We start from the raw sequence: 27,385 nt of genomic DNA on the forward strand, positions 1-27,385 counted from the left end.
GGCGTCCGGGTAGCATAGCGGTCTACTGTGTTGCCTACCAACATGGGGATCGCCAGTTTGAATCCCCGTGTTACCTCCGGCTTGGTCGGGCGTCCCTACAGACACAATTGGCCGTGTCTGTGGGAGGGAAGCCGGATGTGGGTATATGTCCTGGTGGCTGCACTAGCGCCTCCTCTGGTCGGTTGGGGTGTCTGTTCAGGGGGGAGGGGGAACTGGGAGGAATAGTGTGATCCTCCTACAGGCTACGGCCCCCTGGTGAAACTCCTCACTGTCAGGTGAAAAGAAGCGGCTGGTGACTCCACATGTATGGGAGGAGGCATGTGGTAGTCTGCAGCCCAACCCGGAGCGGCAGAGGGGGTGGAGCAGAGACCGGGATGGCACGGAAGAGTGGGGTAATTGGCAGGGTACAGTTGGGGAGAAAAGGGGGCAAAAATCTGGGGGGGGGGGATCAGTGCAACAAGAGCCTGCATGTGGCCCAACTCCACCTGCCAGTTCCTGTTCACGCACGCTTTGTAAATAATTCACCTGTAGAGTAGGATTCTCGAGGAGGCAGACTATTAAATTAGCAAAATAAAAGGACAAAGATTTGTGGGGGGGGGGGGGGGTATCGCCCAAGCCTAGTACAACAGACGCCTCGGTGTTCCAAAGAAAAGCCTGCCAGTTTTTGTTTTTTTTTTAAGTGATTTAATTTCACTTTTTGTGACACAACAGAATAAGGCTCAGAACTGGTCCCATGTTTTAATCAAAATATACATGTTTCATCAGATATAAAACCTCTAGTCTTCTCGTTAACTACCATAGTATAAAAACAATCATTATGTACAGTACATCTATAACCCCGGCCCTCCTTACAACAGTATGGGACATATGGAATGATCTAGAAATCCACTTCCAGTCTGGTCTGATCCATCCTGTCCCGTCAGACCGGATGCTGAGGGACGTCGTCCATGTTCGGCTTGAAAAGATGGAATGTCTTCACACTGAGACGGAACAGAGGACACTGACAAAGGAGCATGGTTCTACGGACTGACTGATTTTCCCACGTGGCTTTGCTCTCAGGACATGTCAACAGATATTCCAGCCTGACGTACAGGTCAACAGAGCACTGTGTGGAAGGCACTCTACATACAATAGCTGGTTTTCCAACACACACACACACACACACACACACACACACCCTCAGAACACTGAATCCCAAACTAGAGTTTCTTTCACTCGTCTCATCCAGACACTTGAGGGAGGCGCCACATGGAGCATCTACAAGGCCTTTTTGGTTTCAGCTGATTACAAACTTATAAATAGACCAAATCAGAGGCACTGCAAGAGACAAGACAAGCTAACATGGTTTCCACAACACAAGCAACGATTCTCAGATCGTAGAAGCGAAAGGCGGTGGAATGACCACCGAAACACACCAGAAAAACTCCACGTACAGTTCAGGAATGACTCGTATAACTAAAGGGAAATAAACATGATTGCATACACAGAATTAAAAATCAAAGGAAAGCTCAGTATGTAGAAAGACAAGGAGGATAGACCCAGCAGTCCACCGACCAGTTGGCCATTTGGAGTTTACAGATTCCAACCAGTATCCAGAAGTAAAATACAAAACCCTAAACTACTGGAAAAAAAGACAATAAAATCAGGATATATCCGTAAACCAGGTCTTTGCTGATTTAAAAAGGTGGAGGCATATCAGATTTTTCAGGTCCTCGTTTGGGGGAAAAGGCACAGAGATCAAGTGAAGGCTTCATGTGAGGTCATGAGGTTCATTTTCCAGACTCTCAGGCTGATCTCTTCAAATCATCTCTGATTTGCTCGTGTGGAGGTTGACCTCCCCACAGGGAAAAACATTAGAATTACACTGAAAAACTGTTCGCCAGCATGTGGTTTTTGTAGCTGCTGGGCTCAGATAGAGGACTTTGAGAAGGACACGCGGAGGTGGTGATTCTCTCCAAGGTCGTGGTTGTGGAACTCGATCAGCGACTCGATGGCTTCCTCCACCGAGCCCATCTGGATCAGAGCCATCTTGTGGTCCTTCCTAGTGGACACACATCAGTTCAGACAGGTTATAAGTACTCTGTTCTGTAAAGACAACTCAACATAGTGACAGAAGAGCTTCAGGATGAGGCGGTGGAACAGAAAGCCGAGGCGGGGCTACTGAGAGACTGCCAGTGCCACAGAAACTGGGGATGTTCTGATATCCCCTAATCACTTCGGACACCGATTGTCAGTATGAATCTTAAATCATCGGTCAATAGAGAGTACTAATCCAATCCACCACTTTCGCCAAACAGTGCAGTGCAGTACCAAGTGCATGAAATGAAATGAAAAACAAATGTTCCTGATTTAGACCATTAGTGCGGGGTCAGTGGACAAAAGATGATCGAGATAGAATCAGATGTTTTCCACCATTAAAAACGACAGACTTACATGTGCCACAGATACAGTAAATCAAGTCATTCTGCTTTTATTTATGACATATTACCTGGAGTATCATGGAGTAGCTCCATTTTAGCCTGGTATCAGCCCAATATCTCTTTAACAATTGTTATTGATGTTCACAATTACATTATTGAGAGGGCGGGGCTACAGAGGGAGAGGCGGAGCTTTAGTGAGAGAGGTGGTGCTTTGGGCTTCAGACAAAAAGCGAGTGACTTACTGGAAGAACTTGAAGGCCTTGACTTTGGCCCCTGAGCTCGCAAATAACAGCTTGAGGTCATCCTCCACCACTGAAGGGCTGCAGACATACAAACAGGTCAGAGACAGACAGACAAAGAGAGATGAAGAAATAGAGACAAAGAAAAAGAAAGAAAGGTCAGAAAATGTATGTGAAAAGAGACAGACAGACGACAGACGTGTTGTTTGTACTTACGGGATGTTGGAGAGGTGCAGGGTAGAGGACGGGGGGAAGATGTTGGAGTAGTTTTTGGAGCCGGGCTTCTTGAAGCGGTGCAGGGGGGAGTTGCTGTAGTCTTTGGTGAGGCCCTGGTCTTCATGGCCCTCGCGAGGCAGCTGGACACTGGTGTGTTTGGACAGGGTGATGCGGAGCGGTCTGGCATGGAGCCTCTGGCCATTCAGGTGACTCATAGCTGATATAAAAAGAAAATTAACATTACTTAGGGTTTGTTTAGATGCCAGAGCTACTGGTATTTTAACCAGATAGACACTAAAGCGACAGGCTTTTTTAGGGCCAGTCCAGCTCCATCTTACTGTGGACAGATCCAGATTTTTTTCAGGGTCAACAGTAATAACAAAAGTAATAATCAACTCATAATAACTAATAAAACTCATAGCTGTACATGAGAAAATACTAGTTTACTAGTGCCGAGATATAAAATGACAGTAGGCAAACCAAGCGTTGACACAAAATCATCCAGTATGTACCGGTGGCTGAAATAAACCCATAGGGTCGTAAGATTATCACCTTTGTAGATAAAAATCATAGGAAAGATAAGTATATTACAAGTGACAAAACAAAACACTAACAGAAACAAACAAAAGAATAGAAAAGAAAATTAGAATTAAAAAGAAATGGCAAAAGTCATGGAAAAACATTACAATTGATTCATCTAATTTACAGATAATTCATTAAAAAGAACAATATAAAATATGTTTAAAACAGCAGAGCTGAAAAACTGGTGCAAAAGTAGTGTAGTAGTAGTAGTAGTAGTAGTAGAAGAAGAAGGTGGAGGTGAAGAAGATGCAGGTTAAGACAAAGATGACGGCGAAGAAGATGGTGAAGAAGTAGGTAAGATAGAAGGAGAAGAAGATGATGAAGAATATTTTTAAAACAATGGCGAGCCAAGTGCAACAAGGGAAGAAGAAGAGAAGAAAGGAGCACAACCAGAGGTGGAGGAGATGATGAAGAACATTTTTAAATATTTTTAAAACAATGGAGAGCCGAGTGCAACAAGGGAGGAAGATGTGGGTGAAGATGAAGATGGTGAAAGAGAGGATGAAGACAAAAAAGAAGCCAAAGAAAGAAGAAAAGAAGAAGAAGGCAAAGAAGACACTGAGGAAGATGGCGAAGAAGACAGTGATGAAGTGGAAGAAAGCAAAGATGAAGATGGTGAAGAAAGTGAAAAAGAAGATGAAGATGAAAAAGAAGATTAAGGAAAAGAAGATGAAAAGGGTGAAGAAGAAGGAAAAGGCTAAGATGATAAAGACTGAAGAAGATGGTGAAGACGAAGAAGAAAAAGGAGCAGGCGAAGATGAAGGTGAAGCCGAAGGCAAAGAAGAAAAAAGCGAAGAAGAAGGCGAAGATTATAAAGAAGACAGTGAAGAAGGAAACAGTGATGAAGAAGGTGAAGATGAGGAGGAAGGTAAAGACAAAGGTGAAGAAGGCGAAGAAGAAGCAGGTGAAAAAGAAGGCAGAGATGAGGCAGAAAACTGAAAAAGAAGGTGAACAAGAAGGAGGTGAAGGCGAAGACAGTGAAGAAGGCTAATATGAATAAAGAAGGTGAAAGCGAAGAAGGTGAAGAAAAAGAAGGCAAAGAAGACGAAGAAGGCAACGACGATGAAGAAGATGAAGATGGTGAAAAAGAAGGCAAAGATGAAGAAGACGGTAAAGATGATGGTGAAAGGTCATCAACAACAACAACAACGAGTCAGAGTTGAGGAAAATCACGTAAACCGTATCAGATCCTGGTTACCTAGCTGGGCCTGGGTGCTGTCAGACATCTGGATCAGAGCGTTTTCCTTCTTGTTAAACAGAATCTTGACTCTCATCACGTCGCCGTAAACACCTTAACACACAGACACCGGTTTATTGTCAAACTCCAGGTAAGCAGACGCATCACATTGGACGCTAGAAAACCTTACAACACTACTAATGATCTGACACCCAATCACATCCGTTAAAGCCAGGAGGTGTGTAGGAGGTAATTTAGCTGATCTAAAGGGGGACTCTGACTGAAGCCTGGCATGCCACTGACCCTAGTATTATTTAACGACTGATTAAACAAATTGATAAACTTTAAAGACAGAAAGCTCCAATTAAGTAAGAGGTGCAGAATGCTTGTCAGACTGGGAGATGAAGTTTGGACATCAGAGGATGCTAACCAATCTGGACAGAATTCCTCCACATTTCAAACAAGAAAAGAGAAGTGAGGACATTAAGGGGAAGGGTCAGAGCTAGGGATTATGGGAGTGTGCGCTTAAAAAAATATATCCAGAGGATCTGATATAGCACTGAGGACATGCAAACTGAAGGAAACCCAGCATGCAAACTCATACTGAACTCGCTTGACAAAATCAGTGAAAGTCACAAGACTTGCAGCACTTCGCCGAGAAAATCTAAACTACAGCAAACAAAAGGCTAAATGTCACGTCGAGTTCTCTGGACACTGCTGGCTCTTTAAATACGGTGGAATGAGTCCCACTCCCGTCAGGACTCCCTATTTGTACACCATTTCATCCAGATGACACCACCTTAACCATGTCCGACTTACTGGCTGTTGGCACAGGCGGCGCTGGAGCATCAGGTAGGGGAAGCTAGATGTCCTATGATTTTCACAACAAGGTAAGCTGAACCCAACAAATACATTGACAGGGACGCTTACAGATGTTCAGTGGGACGCACTCGCAACTCACATAAGGTGCGCCGTGGGTCTGGGCAGTGTCATGCTTGTTATTTTACTAATGATATATAATATATACTACTGCTAATAATAATACATTTATATTGCGCAGTAGTTACCACCCCAACAAAAAGAATCATCTTCTTCTTTTTTTTGAAGGTGAAATGTTTTTCAGTGATAATTTTGCCTCTAAATAGCACCTCCTTTAGTTAATGGCCTTACCCCCATCCCACCCCTAGCCTGAACCTTAACCTTAACCATGATCCTGATCCAACCTTAACCATGATCCTGATCCAACCTTAACCATGATCCTGATCCAACCTTAACCATGATCCTGATCCAACCTTAACCATGATCCTGATCCAACCTTAACCATGATCCTGATCCAACCTTAACCATGATCCTGATCCAACCTTAACCATGATCCTGATCTAACCTTAACCATGATCCTGATCTAACCTTAACTATGATCCTGATCTAACCTTAGCCATGATCCTGACCTAGCCTTAACTATGATCCTGATCCAACCTTAACCATGATCCTGACCTAACCTTAACAATGATCCTGACCTAGCCTTAACCATGATCCTGATCTAACCTTAACCATGATCCTGACCTAGCCTTAACCATGATCCTGATCCAACCTTAACCATGATCCTGACCTAGCCTTAACCATGATCCTGATCCAGCCTTAACCATGATCCTGACCTAGCCTTAACCATGATCCTGATCCAGCCTTAACCATGATCCTGATCCAACCTTAATCATGATCCTGACCTAACCTTAACCATGATCCTGATCTAACCTTAACCATGATCCTGATCTAACCTTAGCCATGATCCTGACCTAGCCTTAACCATGATCCTGATCCAACCTTAACCATGATCCTGATCTAACCTTAACCATGATCCTGATCTAACCTTAGCCATGATCCTGATCCAACCTTAACCATGATCCTGGTCTAACCTTAACGATGATTCTGACCTAGCCTTAACCATGATCCTGATCTAACCTTAACCTTGATCCTGATCTAACCTTAACCTTGATCCTGATCCAACCTTAACCATGATCCTGATCAAACCTTAACCATGATCCTGATCCAACCTTAACCATGATCCTGATCCAACCTTAACCATGATCCTGATCTAACCTTAACCATGATCCTGATCCAACCTTAACCATGATCCTGATCTAACCTTAACCATGATCCTGATCCAACCTTAACCATGATCCTGATCTAACCTTAACCATGATCCTGATCTAACTTTAACCATGATCCTGATCTAACCTTAACCATGATCCTGATCTAACGCTAAGCCTTATCTCAACCTTAAACCCCGGCTGAAATGGTGTACAAATAGTGCATCCCACTCCCATCAAAACATTCATCTCAGCTACAATGTAGAAATGTCCCTCAGCTCAGCGACCATGTTATGTTTTTTGTCCGTCTTGACTAGGATAATGGGATCTATGGAGAAGGTCATATTCAAGTCTCTGGGCAGTTTCTTTACAAAGTCGCATGGGGCTCTAGTCCACGGTACACAGACACATGTCATCTCTAAACTTTAATTACAATGTGGGTCAACTGAATGCTTTCATTTGTGCATGAAAAATTATGTTCACATTTCAATCTTTTACGTTTCTTATTGGTTTTCGACTGTTGTCTGGCCACATTTAAGAAAAAACAACTACAACAGAACAGATGAAGAAATGCTGTAAGTGTTGTTCTGAATAAGCGCAACACTCCCATCAATATCAAAACCAAGGAAGAAGAAGAGAAAGCTGCTTCTTAACTTAAGAGGCTAGTACAACATACCGAAGAGAATAAAGAGGCAGTGTGGCGTGACCCTCTGAGGTCAGAGGTCAGCGGAGGGACAGGACAGGGAAAGACACGGACAGTGGAGCGTCAACACATCCACAGCCCAGCAGATTCCAATGGCAACGGCAAAAAACAAAAGAAAGAGGTGTGGTCAATCAGAAGGTTAATCACTTTAGAGAGGTGGGGCAGATATTTCATATTCACATGACATTCAGATGGACAGCACAGTGTGTGTGTGAGACTGTTGCAGTGCACACAACGAGAGAGAGACAGACAGAGTGAGTGAGAGAGAGAGAGAGAGAGAGAGAGAGGGAGAGAGACAGAGTGAGGGAGAGCTTGAGTGTTCAGACAACAGCTAAAGAACAGAGATGAAGAGCAACAGAACATTAATGCATCAGTCATGTGACTGGTGTGATCACAGCTGCTGGGCCAGTAAGGCTCTACTTGGGCCAGCAGACAAACTAAGCTGACTCAGTGAAAGCAGTAAGTTGGCTTTCATAAAGTCACCGACCTGATGAGACTCTTACAGGCCACGACACTGACATGACTACATCACACCTGACAACAGTTCAAGAGGTCATGCACAACTGTCTCATTTTGTGAGGGTGCTGTGGCTCTGACCTTTGACCTCCTGGTGGTGATCTGGTTAACCCAAACCAGTTTAACTCTTGGTGTCTTTGAAAGTAGTTTAAAATTAGTTTTATGTGTTTGACCAACATGTGACGTGTTCCACGCTGCTGGCAGGGCTGGTGGAGAAGAGGTTATCCAGCAGTCAGTGTCCTGAGACGTCACATCCGTGAAAGTCTCCACACCAACCACAGACCACATGATGGAGTAACACCAGTCATGTGACATGCCAGTAGACAGGTTCTCCACCCAGACTGCACAACCGCTGACCTCACTGATAACAAACCTTCAACCAATATCCTAGAAAACACAATTTGCACTTCTGAAGATGAAATGATGTTTTCCAAATATGTTCACTTGTTTTGAGCCTACATTACTGTATTATTTATCAACAGGAAGTGAAAAACAAACTCTGCAATTAATCAGATGGTAAAAGTCAGGCCTCGGGCTTGGTCAGGCGTCCCTACAGACACAACTGGCCATGTCTGCAGGTGGGAAGCCGGATGTGGGTGTGTGTCCTGGTTGCTGCACTAGCGCCTCCTCTGGTCAGTTGGGGCGCCTGTTTGGGGCGGGGGGGGGGAGACTGGGGGGTGAAAAGAAGTGGCTGGTGACTCTACATGTATCAGAGGAGACATGGTAGTCTGCAGCCCTCCCTGGATCGGCAGAGGGGGTGGAGCAGCGACAGGGATGGCTTGGAAAATAGGGTAATTGGCCAAGTACAATTGAGGAGAAAAAGCCACAAAATGAATAAATAGATAAATAAATAAATAAAATTAAATCACACAGGTGATGTAACTGGAAGTCTATGAGGCTTCAAGACTTCGGGTGGACGTTGAGATTGGGTCTACGGTACATACTGAACACCAACAGTCCACTGGTTCTGCTTATAAAGCAGCATTAAAATAAACAGTCCCTTTATCATCAGTACTACAAGGACCTGATATAACTGGAGGTCAACGGTCAGAGCCACAGTGACATCACAGAGTGCTGATGGAGGAGAGAGCAGCAGAAAAGGAGAAGCAAAGGAAAGACAACCGCCATTAATTTCCTGTCATTGATCTCATCTGAGGACTGACCTCTGGGTTCAGGTTGCTGATCAACAGGACACAGTTTCCGGGAGGGAGCGGGGGGAAACCCAGTCGGCCCGCGGCCCCAGGGAGCGACAGGGAGGCTAGGGCTCCAGGGAGAGCCGGGACAGGCAACCCTGGATAGGGGAGGGACACTAAGAAAGGTCAAAACATGAAAACGGTCCAGCAAACAGTGAACTGTTCCTTTAAGAAGGTGCGCGAGAGCAGCTGGGGGAGGGCGGAGCCTCACCTGCCTGCTGGATGGTGAAGGTGGGTGGGAACGCATGAGCTGCCCCGGCATACGGACTCGCCGAGATGAGGCCTGGAGCTGTGGAGCAGAGAACCAATGACAGCACATTAACCACCTACAGTGAGCCAGGGGTTCAATTCCTTGCATAGAGAAAAGCAGTAACAGGGTTCAGGGGATCCACATGGTTGTATGAAGCTGTTTGAGTAAAAAGGGTCCAGTCTTGTAACCTCATTGTTCCTCTGAGCTGAGCAGAACTTCATCTGTATAAAACCAGAACATGAGCAGGAGTTTGGTTGGAGACAGACCTTCAGTCATCTGCTCTGATGAGTGGTTAGTGAGAACTGGACCACTTAATAATCCCATACGGTATATTTACTACACTACAGAGTAGGAACAGCTGGGCTTAAAATAAAAGCCCAGCGCTGTGTTGTAGGGTTTTTCCATTTGGTACAATTTACCCACAGCGTGCTGTGTCCTAAGCAACTGATCAGCACCTTTATAAGCACAAGGCTCCAGCTATTTTCCTTGAAATGGGAACGATAAAGGGTTTGAGCCAGGGATATGAACCACACAATACTACACTGCATTTGCTTTGCAGCATGGAGTTTGCGATGCTTACTGTGTGTGTGTTATCTATATATGAATGAGACATGGAGCTACATGATGAAATGGAAGCAGATGAGCAAACAGTAAATCAGGCACTTCCGAACAAAACTACAGCATGCTGAACACTGCAGTGTCCACAAGGTGGCCACGTCCTCTTTTCATGTCGCCTGGACGACATCACATTGTGACTTCAACACAGCTCAGTTGATGGTGGGCACTGTCACACCAGCAGGAACTTAAGAGCATGACGAGGCAGGTAGGTGCAGGAATCTCCTGCTGTGAGTAGGTAATGAAACAATTCATCACGGCACACCACGGACAGAAAGCTGACGGAAAAACCCTGCATGTCTCTCTGGAGGAGGCTGACTGACTGTGACTGTGGCTGTGTTGTGGGGTGGTGCAGGTCTTACTGAAGGCTGCAGCCATGGCAGGATGTTCTATAGCAGGCTGACTGTCCCCGGTGGGGAGGTCTGGTCTGGTGTAGTCGCGGCTTTTGTCATTGTTGTATTTGATGTTCAGGCTGGTCAGTTTGGAGAAGCTGATTCGCAACGTGCAGCAACCGTTGTAGATATTCTGCCCATCTAAAGTCTAAAAGAACATTAACCCTCAGTGGTGAGTTATTTTGGATGTTGTAAACATAGCAATAAGGCAGTACCAGGCTAATGAATACAAGGCTGCTGGAAGAAGAAAGCATATGTATAACATCCAGACTACTTTGTACTGGCTATACTGGGCACTTCCCACTGGTGAAAAGTAAAAGGACTGATTTTACTGCACCACTTCCAGCAGACAATAGTAGAAGACTGTGATTATACAGGGAAGCTCCCAGTGGCCAAACGTTGAAAAGCTGTAATGTACCAGTTTGACCAGCAGAGGGAACCACTCACCAGTTTTGCATTCTGGGCAGAGAGTCCATCAGGGTACTGAAGAAGAGCCTGGAACTGGTTGTTTTTGGTGAAGGTGATGATCCTCAGCACAGTTCCAAACTTAGAGAAGATCTGAGGATCAAATGTGAGGTCAGACCATTTTAGAAACGTTATCAAAGATAACCAAGAGTCACTTCATCCAACAGCAGCATTTTGGAAGCACTCACAGACTGATATTAAACAGTCTACAGTTAAGAGAACTCCAGATATCAGCACCTGACCCATTTCAACTACTGTTTAAATGTCAAATAACCCAACTAACTCACAGTCATATCAGAAATAACTTCCAAGACATTTTTGTGATATAAAGATATTATTCTTCTAACAACCTTTTAATCCAAAATATGTTTTATCTTTAACTTGCGAGGTGGTAAATAACTGCAGTTAATCTCATTACCTGATGTAGGACATCCAGGGTGACGGGGTAAAAGAGATTATCCACCACCACTCGCAAAACGGGGCTGGGGCCCATCATCGCTGCCTCAGGGCCTCCCATCGGCAGGCCCCCAGTATGGGAAGCGTTCACGGCCTGCAACGCTGCCTGGGCCCTCTGGAGCCCACATCAGCATGGATGGAAGGATTAAGAAAAGAAAGTGGCGTGTACAAGGGTGAGTTTTTACATGTTTACTAACGGACTCTACCAGATATTCTTACGTTGGAGCTTAAGTTTAAAAAAGTGGGATTCATTCGGACTGGAGTCCCGCAGCGCCACAGCACTGGGCTTTGGTTAGCAGGGGCAGAAGTAGTCTACAGGACTGAACACTACAGACAACCACAACTGGCAATTCTATCAGGGTTGGCTGGTCCTGTTGGCCACTACACTCCAGGACTAGCTAGTCACTGAATGACTGGACAAGTGAACTAGGGGAGTTGCTGGTTCAAGTCCCAGCTGGTAATATCAACATGACTGTCCCTGCACTTGACAGCTCAGGGTGGACAGAGATAAGGCTACGTGTTCTCCAGATCTGTCCTACCAGAGAAACCAACAGGTCGAAAACACTCAATGTTGTCCTGCCATTAGCTCCGCTGGCCCCAGCCTGTCACAAATACAGCTATCCAATCAGAATGCATGAAGTCTGCTGACCACACAGCTTGTCCTGGCTGGGACACAGGAAGCCGAGAGAAGACTCAGCTGTGAGCTGATGGCCCGTGGTCGTCGCTGACGGTGTTTGGAAAAGTGGCAGTTTGGTTGAGTGGCGATGGTTTGACGTTAAAGGGATAGTTCGGATTTTCTGAAGTGGGGTTGGATGAGGTACTTATGAATAACCAGTGTACTACCTACAGAGGACTGCGGTCAGCACGCCAGCAGTTTGGAGAAGCAGACAGCAATACAGGCAGGGCTAGCAACTATGTGCTGCTGTCGGAGGGGCCAGAAACAAAACGTATTTTAGCCACCGAAAGAAAGGCGCACCTAGGGAAAAAAAATCAATATCAGTTTGACTGTATACTTAAGAGTATTTTCATTGCTGTACCTTGTCGTCAGACAGCCGTTTTTTGGTTGTTGTTTTTTTTTTGCCACATTTTCTCAACCATAGAACTTCCGTATTCCTACGCATAAGCGCATCCGTCCCGCTCACTGTATTACGCCGCCTGCGGATCAGCTGTTTTGGTCAGAGTTTCAGTGGGTCATAGAAGAAATAAAAAGTACAAAATGCCATTCACTGTGGAGAAAAGAGGATATATTTATGAAGCAGAGCATACAGAAGAACAAATGTTGCAGGTGGAGACTGAACGGACTGACTACCGGACTGACCCAAACAGCTGATCTGCGAGCGGCATAATACAGTGCTGCCGCAGCACAGCTGCACTTCTGCAGAGGAACGCGGAAGTTCTACAGTTGACAAAATGTAGTGCCCAAAACGAACGGCTGTCTGACAGCCAGGTAAAGCACTGAAGATGCTCTAGAGTACACTTGAACTGATACTGACTTTGTTAGGTGCACCATTTAAAAAAAAAAAGTTTTTTGGGTGGCTAAAATACGTTTTTATTTCTGGCCCCACCACAGCAGTACATTGCTTGCTAGCCCTGCCTTTACTCCTGCCTGCTTCTCCAAGCTCCAGGGACACTGTCCACCATCTACCTCATACAGCCCCTCTTCAAAATATCCCAAACTATCCCTTTAAAGAAAGACCGCACTCAAAAACATGAGGCTCAGTGACCAGCCATTATCTAAGCCGCTTATCCCAGGCGGGGTCGCGGGACGCTGGAGCCTATCCCAGCAGCAATTGTCCCTCGATACGAATGTGTGAGTGTGTGGGCCCTGTGATGGCCTGGCGGCCTGTCCAGGGTGTCTCGCCGCCTGCTTCCCAATGACTGCTGGGATAGGCTCAGTAAGTAGAGGGCCATATTATCACAGATGATGGAGAATTGCTTGATCAAACTTGCTTCATGTACACAGACTGAATCGTTCTGTTTGCACTACCGAAGGATAGTGCGTGATGTCATGTACTTGGAAAGGAGAGAGAGAGAGAGAGAGAGAGAGAGAGAGAGAGAGAGAGAGATTGCTGACATATTATAAGCATTATGGCTGTAGCGGCATGTCTGGGCGGCTGTGTCCTCATGCAATGCTTGCTGGTACATATAGTAAGTGTGGGACAGCCTCTCTGAACAGGAAGAGACCATTTTTTCGGTAAATGAGCTAAACCAAAGTGTTTCAAGTTCTAACGGGCCATCGGTACTTCCTGGATGAGCACTTTTTCTTTATTCCCCCCTCCCCCCCTTTTTTTTCCTTCTCCCAAATTGTACTTGGCCAATTACCCCACTCTTACACACATCTGGCTTCCCGCCCGCAGACACGGCCACTTGTGTCTGTAGGGTCACCTGACCAACCCGGAGGTAACACTGGGATTCGAGCCAGCGAGCCCCGTGTTGGTAGGCAATGGAATAGACCGCTATGCCACCCGGGTACCCTTGGATGAGCACATTTTGAGCTGTGAAATTTCCCTTTAAAACACAAGATCTCCTACTCCACAGAAAAACTTCAAACCATTACAAAGACCCTCCATGTCAACCAAGGACTTCATAAATAAATAAATAATGTACTTCATCGGTATTGATAAACCACCAATCACTCAACAAAACGGGACGCCCTTTCCTAAAGCAGTGTACATCTCATTTTGAACATGTGACTGGGTGAAAGCCCAGGAGGTTTCTGGAGCTTCCAGCCAGCTGACTGAAGCCAGTGGCAGTAACACTAACTACACAACAGACTAAGGATAGCTGGTCTTCGAGGTGGCCGGCTGTATAATGAGTCTCTTGTACCACTTGGTTGGGGGAGTTGTCAGTCTTCAGCTCCTTGTGGTTGGAGAACTGGACAAAGATGGGATGGTTACGGATGACTGGAGTAACGGAGGAGTAGTAGCTGACCATGGTCTGGGCAGCCTCTTCTGTGTTCATCTCTATGAAGGCCTGTAGGAGGAGAAAGGAAGTACAGCTGGTAAGTCAGAGAGAAGTCTGGCATCATTTTGATGATGTCACTCTATTAGGCAGAGGCAAGGAACCACAGCCACCTTTGCCTAACCAGTACCGCTTCAACGGAGACTGCAGAACAGAGCCTTTATGAAAACTTTCCATTTCAGAATGAAATGCACCTTAATACAAGTAAACATGGCTTCTTATTTTGGATCTGCTCAGGATCTTCATTATTTATGCTGCTGACGAACATATTGAGTTTGGCAGTATGCTGTAGTACAGACATGGGCAACCGGCGGCCAGCAGGCTGCATTCAGCCCCCATCCTCGCTCAGTACGGCCCGCGGGTCAATTTCCAGATATCAATAAATTGTTGGTTTCACAGGCGTTGGAAGCAAGTGGGCCATTTGACCACATTTGAACCGGATCTGCCCTGTGATGGTCTGACGGCCTGTCTAGGGTGTCTCCCTGCCTGCCGCCCAATGACTGCTGGGATAGGCTCCAGCATCCCACAACCGTGAGAGCAGGATAAGCAGTTTGGATAATGGATGGAATGGATGAACATGATCCCAATTGTAATTACACTGTCCACTGATAGAGGGCGCTCCCTTGAAACACAAGAGGCCTGTAGCCAAGCAACTGCTTGCACATGGTCTTGCCTTGGTCTCTGCGGGCCTCTTCCACAACGACAGGCAACGAGGAGAGACATGAGCGGCAAAAACAGGAAACTTGACCTAAAGAACCGTGTTTTCCAAGCAAGATGGGAAACAGAACGTCTTTTTACGGAATTCAGTGTGCCTGCAAACAAAGTCAGCCATGAAGGATTTCGACTTGAGTCGCCACTACAATGCCACGCACAAAGACAAATATGGCATGTACACCAGCGGTGCCAGAGCCGCTTTATCGCTGACCTCAGAGGAAAATACACTGACAGCAGAGCCTTTTTACCAAAGCCACGTCTACACAGGAGTCCTCTCTCAAGGCGTCTTATGCTGTTTCTCTTGAGCTTGCTGAACCAGAGAAGCCCTGGTCAGATGGCGACACAGTGAGGCTATGTGCAGCAGAGATGGCTGAAGCTTTAGGAGATGATAACATGGCTGTGGGTGAGTTTCCATGGCTTTTGGAGGCTTCATCAGTGTATGAATGTGTGCGTGAATGGGTGAATGTGAGACATACATTGTAAAAAAGCACTTTGAGTGGTCGGTAGGCTAGAAAAGCGCTATATAACATGCAGTCCATTTACCATTTTACCATTCTGGATGTTTTCCCCCTTTTTCTCCGCAATTGTACCCGTCCAATTACTCCACTCTTCCAAGCCGTCCCAGTCTCTGCTCCAGCCCCTCTGCCGATCCGGGGAGGGCTGCGGACTACCACATGCATCGGGTCGCCAGCCGCTTCTTTTCACCTGACGGTGAGGCGTTTCACCAGGGGGACATAGCACATGGGAGGATCACGCTATTCACCCAGTACCCCCTCCCCCCTGAACAGGTGCCCCAACCGACCAGAGGAGGCGCTAGTGCAGCGACCAGGACACATACCCACATCCAGCTTCCCACCCGCAGTCACAGCCAATTGTGTCTGTGGGGACGCCCGACCAAGCCGGATGTAACACGGGGATTCGAACTGGCAATCCCGGTGTTGGTAGGTAACAGAATAGACTGCTACACTACCTGGACACCTGTGTGAATGTTAACTTTATTGAATGATGATTTTTGAGACCCCATTGCACTGAAACAATGGTATAGCACTCAGGAATAAGGACGTTTTGTTCCTGTGTTAAGCTCATCTCATCTCATCATTAGCCGCTTCTCTGGGGTTGGGTCACGGTGGCAGCAAGCTACATAGTGCACTCCAGACGTCCCTCTCCCCAGCAACGTCCTTCAGCTGTTCCTGGGGGATCCCAGAGACATTCTCAGGCCAGATTGGACATGTCGTTCCTCCAGCGAGTTCTGGGTCTACCCCGGAGTCTCCTCCCAGTTGGACGTGCCCGGAAAACCTCCAAAGGAAAGAAGGCGCCCAGGAGGCATCCTAATCAGATGCCCGAACCACCTCAACTGGCTCCTTTCGATGCAAAGGAGCAGCTCCCTCCGGATGTCTGAGCTCCTCACCCTATCTGTAAGGCTGAGGCCAGACACCCTATGGAGGAAACACATTTCAGCCACTTGTATCTGCGATCTCACCCTTTTGGTCACTACCCAAAGCTCATGACCATAGGTGAGGGTTGAAACGAAGACTGGCTGGTAAATTGAGAGCTTTCCCTTCTGGCTCAGCTCCCTCTTCACCACAACGGTCCGGTACAACATCCGCATTACTGCTGATGCTGCACCAATCCACCTGTCAATCTCCCGCTCCATCCTACCCTCACTCATGAACAAGACCCCGAGATACTTGAACTGCTTCACTTGAGGCAACAACTCATTCCTAACCCAGATGGTGCAATCCACCATTTTTTGGTGGAGATCCATGGCCTCAGACTTGGAGGTGCTGATGCTCATTCCAGCCATTTCACACAGCTGCAAACCTTTCCAGTGCGTGCTGGAGGTCGTGTTCTGATGAAGCCAACATAACCACATCATCTGCGAAGAGCATAGATGCAATTCTGAGGTTCCCAAAACGGACACACTCCTCACCTTGGCTGCGCCTTGAGATCCTGTCCATGAATATCCCAAACAGAATCGGAGACAAGGGACCACCTTGGCGGAGTCCGACACCCACCGAAAACGTGTTTGACTTTGTGCCGAGAATACGGACACAGCTCTCACTTTGGTCATACAAGGACTGGATGGCTTGTAGCAACTGCCCCCATACCCCATACTCCCGCAGTACCCCCCACAGAGTGCTCCGGGGTACATGGTCGTAAGCCTTCTCCAAGTCCACAAAACACATGTAGACTGGCTGGTTAAACTTCCATGCCTCACTTAGCACTTCCGCAAGGGTAAAGAGTTGGTCCGTTATTCCACGGCCAGGAGGAAATCCACATTGTTCCTCCTGGATCCGAGCTTTGACAATCAGTCAGAGCCTCCTTTCCAGCACCCTAGAGTAGACTTTCCCAGGGGGGCTGAGCAGTGTGATGCCCCGTTAACTGGAGCACACCCTCCAGTCCCCCTTTTTAAATATGGGAACCACAACCCCAGTCTGCCACTCCACAGATACTATCCCCGACCTCCATGTGACACTGAAGAGCCGTGTCAGCCAAGACAGCCCAACAATGTCTAGAGCCTTCAGCATCTCAGGGCGAATCTCATCCATACCTGGCGCCTTGCCACCGAGAAGCTTCTTAACTACCTCAGAGACCTCTGCCAGGGATATGGGTGGGGCTTCCCCCGTGTCTTCAGACTCTACCTTCTCCACTGAGGACGCGTTGACCGGGTTCAGGAGCTCCTCAAAATGTTCTTTCCACCGCCCAACAACATCCCCAGTCCGGGTCAGCAGTTCCCCTCCCTGGCTGAACACAGCTGCAGTCAAGCCCTGCTTCCCCTTCCTGAGTCGCCAGATGGTTTGCCAGAACTTCCTTGAGGCCAACCAAAAGTCTTCCTCCATAGCCTCGCCGAACTCCTCCCACACCCGAGTTTTTGCTTCTGTGACCGGCAAAGCCGCAGCCCTTCTGGCCTCCCAGTACGTGTTTGCTGCTTCAGGAGACCCCTGGGCCAACCAAGCCTGAAAGTCCTCCTTCTTCAGCCTGACAGCTTCCCTCACCGTCGGTATCCACCAGTGGGTTCTTAGGTTGCCACCTCGACAGGCACCAATGACCTTATGACCACGGCTCCTAGCTGCCACATCTGCAATAGAGGCTTTGAAGATTGCCCACACAGACTCCATGTCCCCTGTCTCCCCCGGGATACACGAGAACTTCTTCCGGAGGTGGGAGTTGAAGACCTCATGGGAACCTCCACCAGACATTCCCAGTTCACCCTCACTACACGTTTGGGTTTGCCAGGTCTGTCTGGCAGCCTTCCCCACCATCTGATCTAACTCAACACCAGGTGGTGATCAGTCGACAGCGCTGCTCTTCTCTTCACCCGAGTGTCCAAAACATACGACCGCAGATCTGATGATATGACCACGAAGTCTATCATCGATCTTTGGCCTAAGTTGTTCTGATACCAAGTTCACTTATGAACTACCTTATGTTCGAATAGGGTGTTTGTTATGGCCAATTCATGTTTCGCACAGAAGTCCAATAACAAGGCACCGCTCAGGTTCCGACTGGGGGGGGCGTCCCTCCCAATCACGCCCCTCCAGGTTTCTCCATTGTTGCCCACATGAGTGCTGAAGTCCCCCAGCAGAACTATAGAGTCCCCCAGCAGAACTATAGAGTCCCCAGGCAGAGCCCTATCCAGGAGACCACCCGGAGATTCTAAGAAGGCCGGATACGCCAAACTGCTATTCTGTGCATAAGCACACACAACAGTCACAGCCTTCCCCCCCAGGAGCTTGCAGTCATATAGAAGCAGCCCTCTCATTCCCCGGGGAGAATGCCAACACAGCGGCGCTCAACCGCACCCATCCGGCACCTGTCACCTGTCCCAACTCCGGAAAAGTAAAGAGTTCAGCCCCTCTCCAGGAATTTGGTACCAGAGCCCATGCTATGTGTGGAGGTGAGCCCAATTATATCTAGTTGGTACCGCTCTACCTCCCGCACCAGCTCGGGCTCCTTCCCTGCCCGAGAGATGACATTCCACATCCCGAGGACCAGTCTGCGATGCCGAAAGTCAGCACGCCCCATTTCCTGCCTTTGCCTGCTGCCCGGCCTGCATTGCACCCTACCCCAATGCTCATCCCCGCGGGTGGTGGCTCCATGTTGCTTTTTCAGGCTGGGCCCAACCAGGCTCCATGGGCCAAGGCCTGGCCACCAGATGCTCGCCAGCGAGCTCCCTTCCCTGGTCTGGTTCCAGGAGAGATCCCCGGTTTCCCTTTTCCGGGCAAGGTGCTGTAGCTCTGCTGTTGTAATTTCATTGGGTTTCTAGAGAATCGCTCTTAGTCTGGCCCCTCCCCTGGGCCCAATTTGCCTTGGCAGACCCTACCAGGAGTTATTACCCCCAACAACACAGCTCCCAGGATCACAGGGACACCCAAACCCCTCCACCACGTTAAGGTGGCGATTCTCAGAAGGGTGTGTTAAGCTCATTAAATAGTTGGTATAATAAACTTTGATTACCAGTATATATTTTGGCGAGCCAGCGTGGAACAATAGAGAGTTAGAGATCTCTTTTGCAACTCTCATGTCCCATATACCGCACGACCCCGAGAGTGCGGTTTAATTTGACACTGTCAGAACAGAAAAGGAACTGACGGGAAGGAGAGGCAAGAGGCAAGGATGCATTTTAGAATGGCAGCTCCTGTTTCCCATACACCACACGACCCCAGGCCTTTATTCTGCCCCTCCTTATAGTTGCTACACAATGGCTTCCCCCAACAAGGTCGTTACTGAACACACGAGTATCAGTCACAGTCCTGCAGTCAGTCAGTGAGCAACATAGTCGACTACCCAGTCCGAGTCAACCCCCAAACAAACAATACAACAATGAACATAACATGAACAAAACATTAACAAAACCCAATCTGAACACGAACGTTTTAACAGTCCCATAATCTCTTGCGCTTCGCCAGCGCATAGCTGTCAGTCCAGCAACCGTCTTCCCCAATTGCTACAATATTTTACTCTTTTCATTAAGTCAGTAGCTATAAATGGTTAATTGAGTAATGGGGTTACAGTATCCCACTGGTGGAAGTGCACGGTCACAACCTGGCCCTCTGGTAGTCAGGGTAACATTTTTGTGGCCCTCTCTAGCATCTAAGTTGCCCATCCCTGCTGTTTGTACCTGGTTCTTGGCTTTGAGCATAAGCAGATTGGTGACTGTGCCAAAGGGCAGGCCAAGAGAAATGACCTCTGCTTCAGTGATATCGCTGGGGAGCTTGCGGACGTGGATGACCCGGGATGGAAGCCCAGGACTTCTTATGTCACCTTTGAACTTCTTGCTGTCGTTGCCATTGGCTGCAAAAAAGGCGAAAAGCTCTTAGCTTGGCCAAGGCCAAAGGATACTGAGAAATGCATAGCAACAGAAATGGCAGTGACATCATTAAGAATGAAATAGGATGCACATTCAGTATTTTGAAGCACTTAAAAAGGCCAAAGTAATTAAGAGGAGAAACTAGACATCAGTGTTTAATTAAAGGAATTTTATTTATAAGGCATTAAGACAAAAACAAACTACCTGGTTTTGGATGTTTGCTGACAAAGCTACAATCCTGAACGTTTACACTCAAACAAATGTCCTCTGACACTTTCCATCTCTGTTGTATTTAAATAAATATCTAATCCATGAACATGAGATCCTGCAGACTGTAGCAGTGTGTGATGTGGATGGCTGGTGTCTGGTAGGACTTCTCAAGGAAAAATGACAGGGTGCATAGTGTTCTCCAGCTTCATCATAGGAGCCAAATGAAGAAGAAGGCAGGTCGTGTTGAGTTTGAAGAAGTGAAGATGTTATGTCTAACCAGCAGATATGACAGAACAAGCTGGTAGAAGACCTTTACCAACACATAGTACTACATCAATAAGTAAAACTCAGGTTCTACCAGGCTTTAGTTTGTTTTTGACACAACAGCACTGCTGACTCTCATTCATTTGGAATGAAGCTCAGCCAACACTCACCTCACCAACACCTACATAGGACACACACTGTTTAGTAAAACCAGCAGATTCAGGATTGTAGCTTTATCAGTACAGTACTTCTATCTCCTGTGATATGCCTCCAGCCTGTGATGGCTTGTCTGGCTGGTCAAGAGGCAGAGATACTGACCTGCAGTGCTCATGATATAAGGGAAAAGCTCGTCAGATCCTCTCTGAAGAGACAAAACAAATAATTAACTCATTAATAGATCCAATCATCTTTCAATCATCATTAACAGATCCAATCATCGATAAATAATCATTAACAGATTCAATCATCTACAGCATCATTCAACGATCCAATTGTCTCTCAACCATCATTCAGCGGACCAAAATCAGTAATGAGCAGGTCCATGCATGGACAGTGAGATGTCTCTGTGTGTATCAGGTGCTTTAAACAGCAGCTGCTTCTACAGAAAGACCTCTCTGGGTTTGAAAGAAAGATTAGGGCAGAGAAAAGTAGTTCAATAGATGGCGCTCAGTTGTACAACATCACAGCTGCATTCAGGTGTGTGCTGAACAACATCACGTGGCATGGGGGCACACAGAGACAATCAACCTGTCTGAATGCTTATATTTCTGTGTTAACAAAGACTTCTGGGTAGAAAAATACTGCTGTATGTCCACATCTAGCCCACAGTGTCCGAGGTTGTGTGATATCTATTAAAAGTCAGGAGACGTTTAAGGTTAAAGGCTTACAATGAAGGAAACTCCATAGTACAAAGAACTTTTTCCTTACGCCTGACTTTACACCTGACTTTACGCCCGACTTTACGCCCGACTTTACGCCTGACTTTACGCCCGACTTTACACCCGACTTTACACCTGACTTTACGCCCGACTTTACACCCGACTTTACACCTGACTTTACACCTGACTTTACACCCGACTTTACACCTGACTTTACACCTGGCTTTACACCTGACTTTACACCTGACTTTACGCCCGACTTTACGCCCGACTTTACACCTGACTTTACGCCCGACTTTACACCTGACTTACGCCTGACTTTACGCCCGACTTTACACCTGACTTTACACCTGACTTTACACCTGACTTTACGCCCGACTTTACACCCGACTTTACACCCGACTTTACACCCGACTTTACACCTGACTTTCCGCCCGACTTAACGCCCGACTTTACACCTGACTTTACGCCCGACTTTACACCTGACTTTACACCCGACTTTACGCCCGACTTTACGCCCGACTTTACGCCCGACTTTACACCTGACTTTCCGCCCGACAATTAGTGTAACCGAGTTACACCTGACTAACATATACTGGAGATACACCTGAATTACACCTGAGGTACTTTATACCTGAGTTATACCTGAGGTAGTGCATGCCCGAGTTATACCTGAGGTACTGCATGCCCGAGTTATACCTGAGGTACTGCACATCTAAGTTATACCTGAGGTACTGCATATCCGAGTTATACTTGAGGTACTGCATATACGAGTTATACCTGAGGTACTGTAAGGCGATGAAGCAGTTTCATTTTGGAGCGTTTGTGTTATAGAACTTGAAGTAATTATATAGATGTTGCAATTGATGGACTTTTAGACAAGAGAAAGAAATTATTCATGTCTTCTTCATGGACAAACTTCAGTGAATGGTCATTTATGGTGAAGATTTTTTGGTAAGTCTTTTTTTTAACATATGTACAGGGATTATTATAACTATTTCTAGTGATTTGATACCTTCTGAGCCTCTTGTCACATCAGGGACTAGTTGTCAGCTTATCTTGTGTCTGCATCCTTTCTCAGGGCTCGCTGGGTAAAAAGCCTCAGCGTTATGTCAGCTGAAACAACTCACCAGTCCCGGTATGTTAATATCAAATACACTTGTATGTGCACTATAAAATAATTAGTCTCATTTATACTTTCTTCAGTCACAAGCCATTCTCTTAAAAATCATTCCAAACTCAGGTCGTCCGGGTAGCATAGCAGTCTATTCCGTTGCCCACCAACACAGGGATCACCGGTTCGAATCCCCATGTTACCTCTGGCTTGGTTGGGTGTCCCTACAGACACAACTGGCCGTGTCTGTAGGTGGGAAGCTGGATGTGGGTATGTGTCTTGGTCGCTGCACTAGCGCCTCCTCTGGTCAGTCGGGGTGCCTGTTCGGGGGGGAGGGGGAACTGGGGGGAATAGCGTGATCCTCCCACTCACTACGTCCCCCTGGTGAAACTCCTCACTGTCCGGTGAAAAGAAGCGGCTGGTGACTCCACATGTATGGGAGGAGGCATGTGGTAGTCTGCAGCCCTCCCCGGATCAGCAGAGGGGGTGGAGCAGCAACCGGGACGGCTCGGAAGAGTGGGGTAATTGGCCGGATGCAATTGGGGAGGAAAGAGGGGGGAAAATATTTTAAAAAATAAAAATGTATTCCAAACTCTTCTCTAAAGTCCTTTGCTGTAGCTCAGTGTGGTGGTCTAACCTGGAGTGATGGTCTTCAGTGTGATGTTGTGACGTTTGGGCCTCTGCAGAACTACTTTACGCACACCATGGCAGAGGAGCAGACTCCTACATGGCTCACAGCAATTTCAGCCAATAGTGAGGAACTTTATCCTGGTCAGTGATGTGTCCGTCTGACAGCCACAGGAACCATCACAGCCTCATGACCCGCCCGTCACCCAGCAGGCCGCCAGGCCACATTCCTCTGAAGTGAATGAGAGCCAGATGTGTGGACAGAGAGGGCAGGGCTGTTGTGCATGAGGTTTAACAAGGAGAAACATGCCTGCCTTTAAACTGCTCCGAGAGGCCCGGGCACAGAGCAGCCTTTGTCAAGGCTTTACTCTGTGTTCAGCTCTCCATCACAGTAGACTGCTCGGCTCATTCACACAAACACAACAATTAGTCTGACGAGGTCCAACACTAAACACCACACGGGCTCAGATGTGGACATGAGGAGTACCATCTGAAGACCGTTGCCGAGAGCAGCCGAGAATGTCACTCCCTCACCATGGCAACCTTGAGTTGTTCTCCAGGTGAGCAGCGAAGGCCACCTTCCATCATTCCGAGCTTAAACCAACAAAGAGCTTCCTCAGCGACCGACTGCTGCAGCAGACACGTGTTTACTGCCCATCAGCTCATCTACACATTAATTATGGAGGAGAAACAGGAGCCCAACTCTCCTCTAACACCGCCTATAAGGAACCTTATCAGGTTCACACCTGGCTCTGGTTGCCTGGCAACATCTTGTGACACCCCCCCCCCCCCATCACCACCACCACCAAAGAGACAAAAGACCAGGAGGTGTGCAGGTTGGCTGGACAGAGCTGAAGGAAGTCCATCTCAGAGAAACATCTTACATTAAACTACAGGAGGAGTCTTGTTGGCTGACTGATATCCAGCCTGATTCAATACCATCCATTCATGTTGGTGATCAGCATCTAAACCTCCGACTGTGTCGCTCTGGACATCACAAACCCCCGTTCACATCCAACTACCACCCTGCGTTTTAGCAAACAGCTCAGCATCTTCCTGGAATTAAGGTCTGTCCTCATCTAATCAGCTTTATGTAGAGGCTGTCTACTTTAGTACTTTTTTATATCATCTTTCAGACTGAACATTTATGTTTCAGGTGTCCGGGTGGCGTGGCGGTCTATCCCGTTGTCTACCAACACGGGGATTGCCGGTTCGAATCCCCGCATTACCTCTGGCTTGGTCAGGCATCCCTACAGACACAACTGGCCGTGTCTGCGGGTGGAAAGCCAGATGTGGGTATGTGTCCTGGTCGCTGCACTAGCACCTCCTCTGGTCAGTCAGGGCACTTGTTCGGGGGGGAGGGGTAACTGTGGGGAATAGCGTGATCCTCCCATGCACTACATCCCCCTGGTGAAACTCCTCACTGTTAGGTGAAAAGAAGCGGCTGGTGACTCCACCTTTATCGGAGGAGGCATGTGGTAGTCTGCAGCCCTCCCCGGATCAGCGGGGGGGGGGCAGCGACCAGGACGGCTCAGAAGAATGGGGTAATTGGCCAAGTACAATTGTGGAGAAAAGGGGGGGGGGGTATGTTTCATAAATTTATTCATCTGTTATCTTTAATCTTCAGCTTTTACCTGTGCACCTTCGGGTGAAGCACATTGTATTTGAATGTACAACACGTGCTTTGTAAATAAGTCTGGGTGATGGGAATCGTGTTGGTCTGACAGAATGCCGCATTCCATGTGTTGTGTTTGACAGGTTTTGTTAAACACAAAACCGATAAAAGTGCATTTTCACATTCCAGATGTGAATCCCAGAAACAATGGCTTCACATCCCAGCAGCTAGACGGTCTGTGTTCTGCTGGAGCAGCTGATGGAAGAACGGCAAGAAGCAACTGCATGCTGTACAAACACAGGAAATAGTATATTAAAAAAACGACAACACATGGGAATGATCTAGTCCGCCCAGCATTTTATCAAGCTGGCTCTATATGAAGGTGATGTGAGGGAACTGATCACAGGACATGACAAGCTAACATGCAGAGGTTTGTGGGTGTGTTTGAGTCTTGAAAGGGGTTTTAAATCACCAGTCCCAGGATCTTACAGAGAAGGAGGCTGTGAATAACTTAACAGACCACGGCAACCAGTCACCACATCCTACACCCGGCTAATTTCGCACCACATTCTCAGTTACATGGTCAAAAACAGCTGGCACACCTACATTAGCGTAGCTAGCCTGAGTTAGCAGCCTCAGCTACAAGTCCATGTTAGCTAGCGGCTACAAGTCCATGTTAGCTAGTGGCTACAAGTCCATGTTAGCTAGCGGCTACAAGTCCTGCCTGATTAAAAAGCTTTACTGGCACTATCAAGGCATCTCTCACAACTTGTGACATCCATTTGTCTTTCACCCTAGAAATGTCATTTCTACAAGCTGAGATTCCTCGTTGTGAACTGAACGGACAACTCACAACTCTGGCTCTGAATCACATCGGTCATAAAATGGGAGGCGTTGCATGCCATCACAAAAGAGCACAGGTTGAAACACACATCTTGATTCAAAAAATAAAAACTCTTGGTCATGGAGACAGTAGTAAGACAAGACATCTCAGTAATCACTTCACTGCTCACTCACACTTGTGATTGTACTACTTGCAGATGAGATTCATATCATTTCCAGTTTACAAACAGGCATGACTGCAGCGCATAAGGCATCAAATGGTTTCTGAAAAAGTCCAACTGTGCCCTTAAGCATCCACACGGCTGCTCGGTGACTCCGTGGTGTCACATGACACGCCTGGGGGCAGAGGAGGAAACAAGAGGTAATTAGAGGATGGAGAGAATATCATCTTCCCTGTTCTAGCTTTCAGTTTTCTCACTCAGCTCTGTTGCATGCACGGGCTTCACCGCTGAGAGCAGGAAACAGATGCCAACCGGTGAAGGCTGACCCACTGCTTACCTGACAAAATGGCCGTGATGCCACTTTGGCAGGTAAACAGTAATGATTCTGAAGTCCTTTTCCATTAAAGAAACCACTCACGATGGTGGATTTTGAAACGTTGCCATTTCCTGCCCCCACACAGGCAGCAGCAGCATGATAGGTGCTTACTGAAGAACCACACAGTCAGACCAGATGCAGTCAGACCAGACACAGTCCAGCAGGTTACTGAAGAACCACAGTCAGACCAGATGCAGTCAGACCAGACACAGTCCAGCAGGTTACTGAAGCAGCACACAGTCAGACCAGACACAGTCCAGCAGGTTACTGAAGAACCACAGTCAGACCAGACGCAGTCCAGCAGGTTACTGAAGATCCACAGTCAGACCAGATGCAGTCCAGCAGGTTACTGAAGAACCACAGTCAGACACGACACAGTCCAGCAGGTTACTGAAGCAGCACACAGTCAGACCAGACACAGTCAGACCAGACACAGTCCAGCAGGTTACTGAAGAACCACAGTCAGACACGACACAGTCCAGCAGGTTACTGAAGAACCACAGTCAGACCAGACGCAGTCCAGCAGGTTACTGAAGCAGCACACAGTCAGACCAGACACAGTTAGATCAGACACAGTCCAGCAGGTTACTGAAGATCCACAGTCAGACCAGACGCAGTCTAGCAGGTTACTGAAGAACCACAGTCAGACCAGACGCAGTCCAGCAGGTTACTGAAGCAGCACACAGTCAGACCAGACACAGTTAGATCAGATGCAGTCCAGCAGGTTACTGAAGATCCACAGTCAGACCAGACGCAGTCCAGCAGGTTACTGAAGAACCACAGTCACACCAGACACATCTAGCAGGTTCCTGATGACAGGACCAAGGAAGGAACAGGATACACGAGGACTGGAATGTCCTTGAGAAGATTCTGGGATCATATCAAAGTCATCTGGTATTTAAGTTACCATGACAACAGTAATGTTGTGACCACAGCTGATAATGCTGAGAGGACTGAAACAATGTGAGCAGGATGTTGGAAGGCTAGGTGCAGACACAGT

The 27,385-nt window shown here is 47.4% G+C and overlaps 1 protein-coding gene across 8 annotated transcripts in view; it reads right to left on the minus strand.

The window, feature by feature from the left end:
- Window positions 1-704: 704 nt before the first annotated feature.
- Window positions 705-27,385, minus strand: part of ptbp1b (polypyrimidine tract binding protein 1b) — a 33,444-nt gene continuing 6,763 nt past the window's right edge. For 4 of the 8 annotated variants that reach the window (XM_056275608.1, XM_056275615.1, XM_056275611.1 and 1 more), the window contains 13 exons: window positions 21,090-21,132; window positions 20,109-20,281; window positions 14,138-14,284; window positions 11,274-11,426; window positions 10,838-10,948; window positions 10,361-10,538; window positions 9,345-9,422; window positions 9,104-9,249; window positions 7,398-7,431; window positions 4,656-4,748; window positions 2,876-3,092; window positions 2,663-2,740; window positions 705-2,041 (listed from right to left, as the gene is read on the minus strand). In XM_056275608.1, the coding sequence (XP_056131583.1) occupies window positions 1,909-2,041; window positions 2,663-2,740; window positions 2,876-3,092; window positions 4,656-4,748; window positions 7,398-7,431; window positions 9,104-9,249; window positions 9,345-9,422; window positions 10,361-10,538; window positions 10,838-10,948; window positions 11,274-11,426; window positions 14,138-14,284; window positions 20,109-20,281; window positions 21,090-21,132 (1,584 nt within the window). In that variant the 3' untranslated portion in view covers window positions 705-1,908. Of the gene's footprint in view, window positions 2,042-2,662; window positions 2,741-2,875; window positions 3,093-4,655; window positions 4,749-7,397; window positions 7,432-9,103; window positions 9,250-9,344; window positions 9,423-10,360; window positions 10,539-10,837; window positions 10,949-11,273; window positions 11,427-14,137; window positions 14,285-20,108; window positions 20,282-21,089; window positions 21,133-23,400; window positions 23,643-26,022; window positions 26,185-27,385 lie in introns of those variants that run through there. The other 4 variants (XM_056275613.1, XM_056275612.1, XM_056275614.1 and 1 more) reach the window with 3 other exon arrangements.

This window comes from Lampris incognitus, chromosome 3 (genome assembly GCF_029633865.1).
Source record: "Lampris incognitus isolate fLamInc1 chromosome 3, fLamInc1.hap2, whole genome shotgun sequence".
Lineage (NCBI taxonomy): Eukaryota > Metazoa > Chordata > Actinopteri > Lampriformes > Lampridae > Lampris > Lampris incognitus.